This window comes from Microcaecilia unicolor, chromosome 3, assembly GCF_901765095.1.
Source record: "Microcaecilia unicolor chromosome 3, aMicUni1.1, whole genome shotgun sequence".
NCBI lineage: Eukaryota > Metazoa > Chordata > Amphibia > Gymnophiona > Siphonopidae > Microcaecilia > Microcaecilia unicolor.
The window spans coordinates 31,389,422-31,404,860 of record NC_044033.1 but is presented as its reverse complement, the minus strand read 5'-3'; the positions used below and the strand labels follow the sequence as shown (position 1 = coordinate 31,404,860).

The 15,439-nt window shown below is 44.7% G+C and overlaps 1 protein-coding gene across 1 annotated transcript in view; it reads right to left on the bottom strand.

Moving 5' to 3' along the window:
• Nucleotides 1-15,439, bottom strand: part of PRKCE (protein kinase C epsilon) — a 915,268-nt gene that overhangs the window by 170,812 nt on the left and 729,017 nt on the right. Inside the window, exon 11 of the mRNA XM_030195809.1 lies at nucleotides 5,068-5,222. Within this exon, the coding sequence (XP_030051669.1) occupies nucleotides 5,068-5,222 (155 nt within the window). The remainder of the gene's footprint in view (nucleotides 1-5,067; nucleotides 5,223-15,439) is intronic.

Below are 15,439 nucleotides of genomic sequence, written 5' to 3'. Positions count from 1 at the left end.
TCCTCTCTTTTTTCTTCTTTCTGCCTTGCTGTCAACTCAAATTTCACCCTCTCACTGTTCTCCTCCTTTTTAGTTTACAGCTACCTATCAGATTTTCATCTTTTTCTCTCACCTACTAGCTTTTCCTCAGCCCTCCATTCCCTTTCATTACCATATTTCTATCCTCTGTAATCACTATCTTTTTATTTATTTCCTTGCCACCCTCTTCCTCTCCTTCCTGGCCTCTCCCACATGGTTCCACCATCTTCCTTCCCTCCACCCTTGTAGCCCAGCATCTGCTCCCTCTTTCTCCCCACCCCACTCTTGTAGCCTTACATCTCTCTTCCCTCCTGCCCTCTCCCCCATGTTCCAACATTTCTCCCTCTCTCTTCCCTCACTCCCACTGTCCGGCATCTCTCCATCACCCTTCTGCTCCTGAATCCAACATCTCTTCCTTTCTTCTCTCTCCACCTCCTGTGTTTTTCTCTCCCTCTCATTCACCCCCAGGTCCAATATATCTCCCTCTCTCCCATGTGCTACCATTTCTCCCTCTCTTGTGCCATGGGTCCAACACTTCTCTTTCCCCCTCCCCCCATGCAGCATTTTCTCTCTTCCTCCATTCCACTGACATGCCATGTCCAACATTTCTGCCTCTCCCCCTTTCTTGTGCCCCATCCAACATCTCTCGCTTCCCCCTACAATATCTCTTCCTGCCCTCCACCATCATGTCCAATTTTTCACCATCTATCTTCTCCTCCTCACCACCCCCGTCCAACATTTACCATCTCACCCTCCCCACTACCCCCCTATGTCCAACATTTCTCCCTCTCTTGCCCCTCTCCACCTCATTCCCCCCCCCCCATGCAGCATCTATCTTAAGGAGACCTCCCCCCAACTCTCCCTCTCTTCAATGGGGCACCACCCTTAAAAGGCTGAGCTCCGATCCTGCATCTGCCTCCCTCTGTCCCACTGCAGAGCTTCCCAGACGCTGCCTACCTACCACCACCACGATCCTGCATGTACCTCCCGTTTCAGCAGCAGCGGTAGCGATTCATGCTGCCTCCTGCTTCGTTCTAACCCGGAAGCGTCTCCTCTGCCGAGCGCCCGCGTCCTGCCCCAGCAGAAACAGGAAGTTGTAATAATGGGGGCGGGACGCTGCAGAGGAGATGCTTCCGGGTTAGAACGAAGCAGCAGCAGCATGAATCGCTACCGCTGGTCCACGCTGCTGCTGAAACGGGAGGATCGTGGCGGCGGTAGGTAGGTAGGTAGCGTCTGGGAAGCGCTGCAGTGGGACAGAGGGAGGCAGATGCAGGATCGGGGGAGCTCAGCCTGCTTCCTCTGCTGCCGTTCAAATGAAGGTGCTCTGCTGGGTGGGTCTGAACCCAAACTGGGTGGGCCTAGGCCCACCCGTGGCTACGCCCCTGGCAGTAGTAAAGGAGGGCAAACCATATCTTCCCTTACCATACACTACCAAAATAGATCAATTAGTGTCAACTGAGGAACAGTCAAACAGATTTGAATAGTCTCTAAAATGTGTGATATATATACTGTATACACTAAGAAGGGCTTCAACTAACTTGAATGGAGCTAGCTTGCCCAATTACAAGACTGTAGTTAGCCATCAGTCAAAGTAGAATATGTAAATAAAAACAAAGGGGTGGATATTCAAAGCAATGTAAATGGCCAGCAGAAGCTACATTCTGTTTACATTGCTTGCCTGGGGTTAGATGGGGATATTCAGTGGCACATCGGATGGTGCTACTGAATACTTTAACACAATCAAAACCACAATAAAACACTATTAGGTGGCCCATACGTGGCCTACAAAGTGGCACACAAATGGGCTTAGGCAGCACGCCTCAAGAGCAGCATGTTTTTCAAATGGCAAAGACTACGTGTGTATTTCCAGCAGACTTATGTGTATTTTACAAAAGCCTCTACATTCAGTGAGCCTCTTATAAAATCCTCTGCAAATTGTTAACATCCAGACGAGGGACATCACTTTTTCCACTCAGACAACCTACGTGAAGATGGGCTTCAACAGAGATGTATATTTATTCAGACAAAGCAAGAAAAGAGAACCAGTGACAGCAAACTGCACATTACTGGGTCCATATATTCTACAACAAACACAGGGGCCCTTTTACTAGGCCATGCAGGCACCTAGGTGAGCCCAACGCACAGCACCCAGTTACCATGTGACCCTTGCAGTAATTTCAATTTTGGCACGCGTCCACTACGAGTGTCTGAAAATTTTTTTAAAAAATTTTGTGGCGCACGGCAGCTACGCGCTTAGACCGTTACCGCGTGAGACCCTACTGCTAGGTCAATGGCTTGCGGTAAGGTCTCAGACTCAAAATGGACGTGCAACAATTTTCATTTTGCCGCACATCCGTTTTCGGCAAAAAAAAAAAGAGGCATTCATTTTTATAGGTGAGCTAAAAAATAATTCTGCGCGCCCAAAACACGCGTCTACACTACCGCAGGCTATTTTTCAGCCACCTTAGTAAAAGGACCCCACAGTTTATTATATACACCCCTAAATGATGCAATTGTGTTTTCACTCAAATGAAGCTTTAGAATATTGCATGCAAAATCCAGGCTACTGCTCAAAGCCTGTTCCTACCAATGACCAGGGAAACTGAAAACCTGGACTCAGGAAAAAAAACACCCAAAAAGCAAGTGCTTTATTTTCATGCTTCTTTGCAATTTTCAAACCTTTTCAGCTTCTCTATCTTTCCGTCTTTCTTGTTGCTATTTTGTGGCCTGGTATATTTATTAAAAGAGCAAAACAGGAAGTACCAGGAGCCTTCAAGAAAAGGGGCATAAAACCTTTAATCATGTGTGTTGGTGACACAATCCTTACATGTACTTTGCTCCCTCTCTTCGCTACACTACTGGTATATTTATTAAACATGCAGCAAGCGGACTCTCTCTGCAAAGACCATCAGCCCTGAGCAGGCAGGAAAGAAACAGGGAATGAAGAGAGAGAGAGAGAGAAAGAGAAAGAGAGAGAGAGAGAGAGAAAGAGAGAGAGAGAGAGAGAGAGAGAGAGATAGAGAGAGAGAGAGAAAGAGGGAGAGGAGAGAGAGAGAGAGAGAGAGAGAGAGAGAGAGAGAGAGAGAGAGAGAGAGAAGGTCTCAAAGTGCAGTGGAGAGAAAGCAAAGGAGTCAAGATTTTGGAGGGGAAGAGTTGAGATATGAGTTGCAAGTTACTCTGTCTAGCATCTCATCACTATTACTTGTTTTAAAGATGTTCCATCTATTTTTTGCAGATTTATTAAATCAGCATTTCATCGCAGCAGCACAGGGACACTGTTCTCCAGGGCTTTTTTTGAGGGGGTACTTGGGGGTACTGAGTACCGGCACCTTTTCCATTGTCTGCTAAAATTGACCCATGGTCCCCACGTTTTAATGAAAGAACTCAGGCTCCACACACCAATTCTGCCTTGTCATTGATTCTGTGACTGGTTGCAGGGGGCCTGGCTATTGTGGGGTTGGTCCCTCAGTGATCACCTCATCCCTGAAGGGTGGCCTGACATTTGAGTACCGGCCCCTTTTTTGCTAGAAGAAACACACTGCTGTTCTACTCAATGTGGAAACTCAAAAGAATAAAACCTTTTTTCCCTAGATACGTCTTCCGCACCCTAGTACAATCACTAGTGATAAGTCACCTGGACTATTGCAATGCTCTGTATGTAGGATGTAAAGAACAGACCATTAAAAAACTCCAAACAGCCCAGAACACCGCAGCCCGTCTTATTTTTGGAAAACCCAAATACGAAAGCGCAAAACACCTAAGAGAGAAACTACACTGGCTCCCGCTCAAGGAACGAATTGAGTTCAAGATCTGCACGACCGTATACAAAATCATTCACGCAGAGGCCCCAATCTACATGCTGAACCTAATAGACTTACCACCCAGAAATGCCAGAAGATCAGCCCGTAAGTTCCTCAACTTGAACTTCCCCAGCTGTAAAGGAACCAAATACAAACAGGCATACGCTACTACCTTTGCGTACAAAAGCACACAGCTATGGAACGCACTACCCAAGATCCTGAAAACCACGGACAACTTAACCAACTTTCGCAAATCTTTGAAGACATTTCTCTTCAACAAAGCCTACAAAAATAATCCTTGATGAATCAAACTACAAATCTTTGAAGACATTTCTCTTCAACTTAGCCTACAAAAACAATCCTTGATGAATCATACTACTCCGTACATCACCCAAACGCTCTAAAACACTTCGACACGACCTTACCCATTACCTTCTAATTAATTCCTCTCTTACTCCAATTCATTACCGACTGTATCCAACTCTATGTAACGATAATACCAAATTAAACCCTGTAAGCCACATTGAGCCTGCAAAAAGGTGGGATAATGTGGGGTACAAATGCAATAAATAAATAAATAAATAAAATTTTTGAATGCATTAGGAAAAATCAGTCAGGCTATGCTAAGCATTACTCTTCCTTTATGTACGGCACCAGGTGATTCTAGCACAGGTTTGAAAATTCCAAATGAATTTCAGTTCTCCAAGAAAGTACCAGCAGTCATCAAAAGCTTAAAAATCTTTCAGCAGATCACAGTGCAAGTTCCTTTTTTTTTTTTTTGGTGGTGGGGGGGAATAGGGGGGAAAAGCAGATTCCCAGCCACAGCAGAGGGCACAAACTCCACAGCCTCTCAACTGCTGTCCCCTGACTGTATCAAACTGGAGACATCCAAGGACAAACAGCCTCAGGAAACAGCAAGGGAGTTTGAAAGGAGAGAAAAACTCCGTCAGAGAGAGAAGTGAAGAGATTGCACTGATCTGCAGGGTCACTTCTGGGTCACTATGTGCCAGGCAGATCTCAAAAAACGCTTTAGTCGGGCTGTAATTCCAAACTGGCACACACAGCTGGAGACCCTGGCAGTGGCTAGTCACATGTTAACATTGCGAAGGATAAACAGCCAACACAGTTCTATGTAAGCAAATTGAACCAAACAAGCAATGTAAATTGAGTTGCTAAGAGACTAGGAGAATTTAAGCCAAATCTAGATTTAAGGCCCAAGGTTTCTCTTCCCTCCTCATTCAGAAAGTACCTGTAGATGACGCCATGTTGGTGGAGGAACATAAGAGCTGACGTGACCTCTGCTGCATAGAATCGGGACCGAGGTTCATCAAATTTACGTGAGCGCTGGATCTGAAACATTAGATCCCCTCCATTGACATACTCCATGACGAAGAAGAGGCGGTCCTGAAAGAAATGAAAACGGTGCCATTTAGAAAAATTTCTTTCAGCTGCACAAAGGGCTATGCCAAGCTACGTTCTTGGAGATGGTGGAATTTGCGTCAAGCAGCTGAATAAAACAGCAACTCTGAAGGAAAAGGAGCTGATGCCCAGAAAGTGAAAGAAAAGAGAGAATTAACAAGTGACAAGATTATTTTCTTAACATAAAAAACAGAATAGTGTTTATTTAGGAATGTTTACATGTGGCAGTCCTGCAAAGCTGAATTTCTTTGTATACTGGGATGTTACAATGAAGTAGTGTGCTTGATACAGGCTTATAACTGTTTAATGGTTGCAAAATTCTGTCGAATGCATGGAAAATGCATATCACAGTCAGTACTTACAGCAAGACTCAAGATCAATGGTACATTATGGGGTCCCTTTTACTAAGTTGCACTGAAGAGTGGCCTGCATTGGTGCAGACACGTGTATTGGACGCGCGCAGGTTCATTTTTTAGAATACCTGCAAAAAAAGGCCTTTTTTGGGGGGGGGGGGGGATGAAAATGGACGTGCAGCTAAATGAAAATTGGCGCTCGTCCATTTTGGGCCTGAGACCTTACTGCCACCCACTGACTTAGCGGTAAGGTCTCACGCGCTAACCGGGGTGGTAATCGTCAGCGCACGTACAATGCCGATTACTGCCCGGTTAGCGCTGAATGCTGGAAAATTTCCAGCGCGCCCGCTGGACGCGCATACAAAATGAAATTACCGCCCGGGCCACATGGTAGCCGGGCGGTAGTTCCAAATTTGCATGCGTAGGGTGCACGTAGGCGCCTCTGCGGCTTAGTAAAAGGGTCCCTTTATTTCTTTGGGTTCTTCAAGTCATACTGTTAAAGATGCATGAGAACTTTATGGGCTTAGATATTATAATATTAAAACGATCTACGAACTAACCAACTTCCGCAAACTACTGAAGACCCATCTCTTTAACAAAGTATACCACAAAGATCAACAAATGTGAACACACACCATTCCTCCACATACATTCAGAACTGCTCTACAATTTCTACTTGCTATATTACTATCATGTTTTATCATTACCATGTTACCCAAGATTCTTCTGTAACATTAATAGTCTAATTTCTAATGCTTTTTCACCATTCTTGATGTATTGTAAGCCATTATCATGTTACCCTAGATCCTCTGTAACACAAAATGTCTATCTTCTAATGTAATTCCACCATTCAGGAAGTATTGTAAGCCACATTGAGCCGGCAAAGAGGTGGGAAAATGTGGGATACAAATGCAATAAATAAATAATGAAATGGTTCTGAATTCAGTCCACAAGGACCCCCCTAATCTGATTGGTTTTCAGCATATCCATAATGAATATGCATGAGAGAAACCTGCATCTCTAGGCAAATACATTTCAATGATATTCATTCTGGATAAACCCCACTGGCCGGGTGGTCCTCAAGACAATTTTTGAACTGTGGTCTCTCACTCACTGTTTCTTAATCCCTTGCAGGGTCTATGAAAAGAAAAAGGGAAAGGGATTTGATATACTGCCTTTCTGTGGTTACAGTCAAAGCAAAAAAAGCTGCAGTGGAAATGTGTTGCTCTGTACGCAGGGTTTGTAACACCAGAGACGGAAAAAGAGTTCTCTGGATATACCCCAGCCTTCAAATTTGGGGGGGGTCCAATAAAAGTTTCATGCTCTTAACTTTGAAAGATATGCTCATAAAAGTGGCTTCTTAGAAAATTTACTAGGGCTGAGGGCATAACTTTATATACAAAATTTCACTGAACTCCTCAATTTAGGTGGAAACAGAGGCAGATTTAGGGAAGAGAAAAGGTTAGGAACTGATTTTCAGCACTAGGCTAATACATCTAAGCAAATGAATAACAGGCTTAAATTTATGAGCATAACTTTTAAGCCCCTAATTAAGATGAATTTTCAGCTGAAAACTTCTGGCTCACAAGTTTGGCTGAAAATAGGGTACGCATTTAGAAACATAACTTAGGTCCATAAATTTAGGAGCTCAACCTATTCTGAATATTGGGCGTGTCGTATTTTCAGCTCAATAAATTTCACTTTTAGGCCCTTTTCACCTGACCAGACTATGCACAGTTTCTGACTATGGTGAAAACTTAAGTTCTGGAGCACAACATTTGTTTCTGGGTCTTTCCTAATAAGAGGGGTTGCTTGGAGTGGAGGAGGAGCCTAGTGGTTAGTGCAGTGGACTCTGATCCTGGAGAACTGGGTTCAATTCCCACTGCAGCTCCTTGTGACTCTGGGCAACTCACTTAACCCTCCATTGCCCCTAGTACAAAATAAGTACCCGAATATATGTAAACCGCTTTGAATGTAGTTGCAAAAACCTCAGAAAGGCAGTATATCAAGTCCCATTTCCCTTTCCCTATTTGAGATTCTGCATGGAATGTTGCTACTATTGGAGATTCTGTTACTACTATTTGAGATTCTACATGGAATGTTAATGTTGCTATTCCACTAGCAACATTCCATGTAGGAGCCTGCCCTTGTAGATCAGCAACTCGGCCGCGCAGGCTTCCGTTTCTGTGAGTCTGACGTCCTGCACGTACGTGCAGGACGTCAGACTCACAGAAACAGAAGCCTGCGCGGCCACGTTGCTGATCTGCAAGGGCAGGCTTCTACATGGGCTGTTGCTAGTGGAGGAGTAGTTAGTGGAGGAGGAGTGGTTAGTGCAGTAACCTGGGGAACTGGGTTCAATTCCCACTGCAGCTCCTTGTGACTGTGGGCAAGTCACTTAACCCTCCATTGCCCCTGGTATTATTATTATTATTGTTACATTTGTACCCCACATTTTCCCACCTATTTGCAGGCTCAATGTGGCTTACAGAGTGTTGTTATGACAGAGTCATGACAGGATATTGGATACAATCAAAAGTAAGCAGAAGATGGATGAGGAGTTAGAGAAGATGGTGTTAGAATGGGATAAGTACCTGTATATAATCTGTAAACCACTTTGAATGTAGTTGGAAAAACCACAGAAAGGCAGTATGTAATTCCCTTTCCCTCTCTCTCCTTCTCTGCGCATTTCCAGCAGATAGCCAAGACCTGTCGCTTCTTCCTCTTTAACATCAGCAAAATTCGCCCTTTCCTCTCTGAACACACCACCCGAACTCTCGTCCACGCTCTCATTACCTCTCGCCTGGACTACTGCAACTTACTCCTCACCGGCCTCCCACTTAGCCATCTATCCCCCCTTCAGTCTGTTCAGAACTCTGCTGCACGTCTCATATTCCGCTAGAACCGATATACTCATATCACCCCTCTCCTCAGGTCACTTCACTGGCTTCCGATCAGATACCGCATTCAATTCAAGCTTCTCCTTCTTACCTACAAATGCACTCAGTCTGCTGCCCCTCACTACCTCTCTACCCTCATCTCCCCTTACGTTCCCGCCCGTAACCTCCGTTCACAGGATAAATCCCTCCTCTCAGTACCCTTCTCCACCACCGCCAACTCCAGGCTCCGCTCATTCTGCCTCACCTCACCCTATGCTTGGAACAACCTTCCTGAACCCTTACGCCAAGCCCCCTCCCTGCCCGTCTTCAAGTCTTTGCTTAAAGCCCACCTCTTCAATGCTGCGTTCGGCACCTAACCCTTACCGTTCAGTGAATCCAGACTGCCCCAATTTGACTGCCCCTATCGGACCGACCGTTCACTTGTCTATTAGATTGTAAGCTCTTTGAGCAGGGACTGTCTCTCTTTGTTAAATTGTACAGCGCTGCGTAACCCTAGTAGCGCTCTAGAAATGTTAAGTAGTAGTAGTAGTAGTAGTAGGTTATGCCATCTTTTACAGAGACAACACATACAGCCCCACTTTAGACAGAATGTGAAAATTGGAAATGAGATTCAAGTCAAGACATGTTTAGAAAAAGATCTACCAAAGAAGAGCCTTTCTAAAATGTTTGCAGGAATATATATATATGTACAAGTTAATTGCAGCAAGAGCAACCATTTTACAATTATCCTGTGCCGAAGGAATGGATCCTCAGGAGCTTAGTCAAGATCGGGAGGCGGGGCTGGTGGTTGGGAGGCGGGGATAGTGCTGGACAGACTTGTACGGTCTGTGCCAGAGCCGGTGGTGGGCAGCGGGACTGGTGGTTGGGAGGCGTGGATAGTGCTGGGCACTTGTACGGTCTGTGCCAGAGCCGGTGGTTGGGAGGCGGGGCTGGTGGTTGGGAGGCGGGGATAGTGCTGGGCAGACTTGTATGGTCTGTGCCAGAGCCGGTGGTTGGGAGGCGGGGCTGGTGGTTGGGAGGCGGGGATAGTGCTGGGCAGACTTGTACGGTCTGTGCCAGAGCCGGTGGTTGGGAGGCAGGGCTGGTGGTTGGGAGGTGAGGATAGTGCTGGGCAGACTTATACGGTCTGTGCTAGAGCCGGTGGTTGGGAGGAGGGGCAGGTGGTTGGGAGGCGGGGATAGTGCTGGGCAGACTTATACGGTCTGTGCCCTGAAGAGCACAGGTACAAATCAAAGTAGGGTATACACAAAAAGCAGCAAATATGAGTTATCTTGTTGGGCAGACTGGATGGACTGCGCAGGTCTTTTTCTGCCGTCATCTACTATGTTACTATGTTACTATCACAATCTAACACATCAACAGAAGCAACTAGGCAACAAATATGTCTAACAGACACTCCCCCAAATTCTATATATGTACTTAACAACCAATTAGCAGCACTAATTGGCTTTAATTAGAATTTGCACGCACAACATTTTAGGTGCATTCTATAATGCGGTGCATGTCAATTCTCATGCGTGCAGTCGAAATGGGGACGCGGCCATGGGCATGGAATGGGCGGGTCATGGGCGTTTCAAAAAACTATGCGCACTATTATGGAATACACTTAGGCACAAGTATTTAGGCCTGGTTTTAGGTGACCTAAATAGGAGCGCCTACATTTTAGTCACAAGAATGGCGCGTGAGCGTATTCTATAAACTATGTGCAACTTTAGGCGTAGTTTATAGAATCACGCTAACTGCGTGTTTTTTTCGGCACCGATTTCTAAGGTGCCATTTATAGAATTTAGCCAATAGTTATCAACATGGGCCTACCATTAAGACATTATTTGTTCAAGGCTAGATACACTTGGCTTTTTGGGAGCAATCTTTTCTCCCCTAGAGTTTTTTGTTGGGAATTTTTTATTGCTCTTTTTTACTGAGTGTTTATATCTGAAACCTGTCATAGGAAGCCATATGGAGATAGATAACGCTTGTGGATCTTCTCCAACAGTTGAGGTTTCATTTGATAAATACTTTCTGATTAAAATTTTCTTGTTTGAAGCCCTCTCTCTCTCTAACAATCTAGCAAAAAATTGCTTTAGTGATTTTTTTTACAGTTTGATATTTTTTGCTTTCCAAATTAGTTTTTGCCAGTTAACAGTAAAATAACATGTCGAACGGTAGCCCATGAAAACAAGAAGGCAGACGACCCGCAAAATCCAACGTGAAAACAAACAGAAGCGGATCAATCAAGGTATGGTATACAACTTTATTCTAAAAAAACGCCCGGCACAGGCTGTGTTTCGCCCACTAGGGCTGCGTCAGGGGCTTGAAAACGAAAGCAGGTTCACAACGGAGCAAAAATAAACCCCAGCATAACGCGTTCCTCAAAAACTAACTCAATCCATGCACCCGGTGGACGGGCATCATGTGACGCAGCCCTAGTGGACGAAACACAGCCTGTGTCGGGCGTTTTTTTAGAATAAAGTTGTATACCATACCTTGATGGATCCGCTTCTGTTTGTTTCCACGAATGGTAGCCCATGTTCATAACTTCATCCTAAGTACCAGCTCTTACAGGTCATAAATTGGTATTCCAGAACCTAGACATGGAAGTGCCAACACATAGATATGAGTACATGTCACTTTGGAAAACTGCTTGTCTAAATGCTCCCATTTAAGTACAGAGGCCACAATTATTCGGCACAATCAATTTTGGGGTAGGAAAAGCACTGGTGGATTAAGGGGGCAACCTCTCATAATCCTTCCTGTACAGCACTGCCCAAAATGAGCACTTTTACAAAACCTATATGTACCCGGGATTAGCTGTAAATCCTGATATTGATCGCAGTGATCACAGATGTGCATGACCTTCTGAAAAGAGGAATACATAGGTTTATTTTGGTCCTGTCCAAACCCTGTCCTTTGACATCCTATATAATAAAATGCACCTCCAACATTCTGAAGCTGACTGCATGGCTGAGGCATTCCTGCTCTCTGTATCCATCTCCTGAATTGACATCACGTACTTCCGGGTTCGTCACAAGCAGAAGTGACCAACCACACGAGGTTTCTCGGCGTCAGAATGTTGGAGGTGCATTCTATTAAATAGGATTGGTCAATTCCTTGAAGCACAGCCAGAGCTCAGCGTCCTGCACAGTAATGTTCAGACACCAGAGAGAGAGGGGGGGGGCTGACACCAGAAGGAGGGAGGGGGGTCCTGACACCAGAGAGGCGGGGGGAGGTATCTCTCTCACACACACACTCTCTCTCTCACAGTCAATGTCTTTCTTTCTCTCTCTCACACACTGTCTCTCACTGTATCACATTCACTCTCTATGTGTCACACAGTCACTCACACACTCTCTTGGTCTCATACACTCAGTCTCACAGAGAGTCTGTCTCTCTCACACTCTCTCTCTCTCGCACACACTGTATCTGTGTGAAACACACTCTCTCTCTCACACTGTGTCTCACATACGCACTTGCACACACTCTCATTCTCACACACACACACACTCTCTCTCACACACACACTCGCACCCAGACTCACTCTCTCACACACACTCGCACATTCACTGTCTCTCTCACACACACAGTCACTCTCACATACACTGTCAAACATACACACTCCGAGGAAAACCTTGCTAGCGCCCATTTCATTTGTGTCAGAAACGGGCCTTTTTTACTAGTATACACATATTGCAGATTTACAAGTGTAAATTCCAGCTATCTAAAAGTGGGCTTTCACCATTTTTTCAATATACATGTGTAAATTAATACAACTACTAATCGTTTCTATAGCGCTACTAGATATACGCAGCACAGTACACATTAAATACAGATATTTTCTCTGTCCCTGGTGGGCTCACAATCTAATTTTTTTTTTTTAAAAAGGGCTTCTACTTAAGGGTCTAAGGGGCCCTTTTACTCAGGTGCACTGAAAAATGGCCTGCGGTAGTGTAGGTGCGTGTTTTGGGGTTAACAGTTAAATAACCAGTCTTAATGGTAGCCCACTCCCTCCTCCCCCCCAGGTCCTTATTTCGTGATTTATATATGTAAATATTTGCGTATGCAGATGTATATCACATACATATGTAAATCCTGGATAAGGGTGGGCTAAAAAAATAATAAATCTAAATCTACATAAATCGAAAAGTAACGAGTAACCAGTGTTGGGTAAGTTACTTTCCAAAAGTAATATAAAACAGTCACTAGTTTCATTAGGAAACAGGAATATGTTACAGTTACTAGTCTAGGTAGATTACTGAGAAAAATAATGTATTACTTGTAAAGTAATATATTACTGGTAATATAACTTAGTAATACATTATGCCCAATCTGACAGGCAGCAATATGTTGGTGGGTTTTGAGCATGAATGCAGACCCAAGGCCTTGCTCAAAGCCCACCTCTTCAATGTCGCCTTCGGCACCTAACCACTACACCTCTATTCAGGAAATCTTGACTGCCCCAACTTGACATTTTGTCCTTTAGATTGTAAGCTCCTTCGAGCAGGGACTGTCCTTCTTTGTTAAACTGTACAGCGCTGCGTAACCCTAGTAGCGCTCTAGAAATGTTAAGTAGTAGTAGTAGTATATGTCTTGTAGTCTTTGGTCCCAATTATGGAAGACAAAGAGCTGGAAACTGGATTGAGGCTTCCAGTTCTTCACTTTGTAATTTGTATTTTTGGATTGGCAGAGGTTGTCCGAACAGGTCCTGGAAACGTCTCGTGCCTTTCAGAAAACTTTTTTTCTAGAAAGTGAAGGCCTTTATATGAATTCAGTTCTTGTACCAGACAGTGGTGTAGCCAGACTGTTGAGACCAAAGTGTGTAGGCCCAAAAACTTAATCTTCCCCCAAATTAAAAGAAATATCCAAATTTCATCTATGCACCTCCCCCTCCTGGCACCCTCCCAAACAATAAGAAATACCTGACCTGGCGGGGATCCTCGAGTCCTGCTAGCAAAGATCTCCTCCCCGCTGAACGAACTCACACCTTGGGTGGCCAGCAGCAGTGCCCCTGAGCCACTGGCCTTCGCACATGCTCAGTTTCACGTATGTGCAAAAACTGAGCATGCACAGGGCGGCCGGCAGCAGTGGCTCGGGGACACTGCCGCTGGCCGCCCAATGTGTAAGCTCATTTGGTGGGGATGGGGGTCTTCAGCTGGCAGGACATCCCCGCCAGGCATACTAAAGGAGTACAAATTTTGAGTGGGCCCTAGTCCACCCGGGCTCATCCATGGGTACGCCACCCTAGTGCTATGAACCATTTTTTGGAGTTGGAGGATATAGTGCCATTCAGGTGAAAGGTTAACGAGAAAGAGAGAGAAGAGAAGAGAGAATGGATCCATTACCTCTAAAGTACAAACATCAGGGGAAAAGGAAACCCCAGAACAGCGCTTACCAATCTTTTTGTGGCTATGACTTCATGATCACAGCCAAATTGTTACCCCCCTGGAGGTTCAGAATAATGATACATCTTTTTTTGTTACATTTGTACCCCGCGCTTTCCCACTCATAGCAGGCTCAATGCGGCTTACTTGGGGCAATGGAGGGTTAAGTGACTTGCCCAGAGTGTGCCTGAAGTGGGAATTGAACTCAGTTCCTCAGGACCAAAGTCCACCACCCTAACCACTAGGCCACTCCTCCACTGTTGCTACTATTTGAGATTCTACATGGAATGTTGCTATTCCACTAGCAACATTCCATGTAGAAGTCGGCCCTTGCAGATCACCAATGTGGCCGCGCAGGCTTCTGCTTCTGTGAGTCTGATGTCCTGCATGTACGTACAGGACGTCAGACTCACAGAAACAGAAGCCTGCGCAGCCTTCTACATGGAATGTTGCTAGTGGAATAGCAACATTCCATGTAGAATGTCCAATAGTAGCAACATTCCATGTAGAATCTCCAATAGTATCTATTTTATTTTTGTGACATTTGTACCCTGCGCTTTCCCACTCATGGCTCAATGCGGCTTACATGGGGCAATGGAGGGTTAAGTGACTTGCCCAGAGTCACAAGGAGCTGCCTGTGCCTGAAGTGGGAATCAAACTCAGTTCCTCAGTTCCCCAGGACCAAAGTCCACCACCTAGTTGTGACCCCAAATGTGGGTTTTGTGACTCCATTTGGGGTCATGACCCACAGTTTGGGAAGCTTTGCCCTAGGACCAATTTACACAGAGAAGCCATTAACATTACAATCTAGAAGGGACTTTGCAAGTGTAATATTTTTCATACACTGTGACTGAATCTAGGATTCATCTTTCTTAATAAGGATTCCTCTGTCCATACTGTACACTGTATTAGACAGTCCCAAGCTGGGAGACAGTTCTCTTCCCCATTTGAAATGAATCTGGAGTTGTATTGGCTCCCAGAAGATCTACAGTGACCCTTCATCGGTCCCACGATACGAGACGGACAACGTACAGTACAGAATTAACGTAACTATACTGCTCCAGCTGTACTGCAGTGGATGAATACTAAAGCAGTGGCCAAACCCCTAGCTGCTCTTACATTGTTTTGTACTATGGAGAATAACGATAACTAGAAAAGGAACTCTAATATAAATGAGATATTTAAACCTTACATGTCCAGAAATAAATGTCACCGCATTTCCCTCTCTAACACTGTAAACTTTGAAAACAAGAGATATTAGTAAACAGGAAATAAGGAGTAAGTTAAAAAACAGCCTTCTGATGTAAACAACCTTATTGCCCCATGGATCAGACCTTCAGTGATAACAAAGTTAAACAGAACATAATATAATAAACAGAATGAGCATATACTCAAACATCAAATCATCTTTCTCCCTTCCTCTTGCAAACTATAAACATTATGTACACATGAACTGTTGCGTGAGAACAGTTCAGTAAGCATTTACCAGGGAAAAGTAAATAATATAAGTATATTGTTCCAGCCTCAAACCATTCGTGTCATTTCTAGGGTCATACCAAAACGAAGGGTGCAGGAAG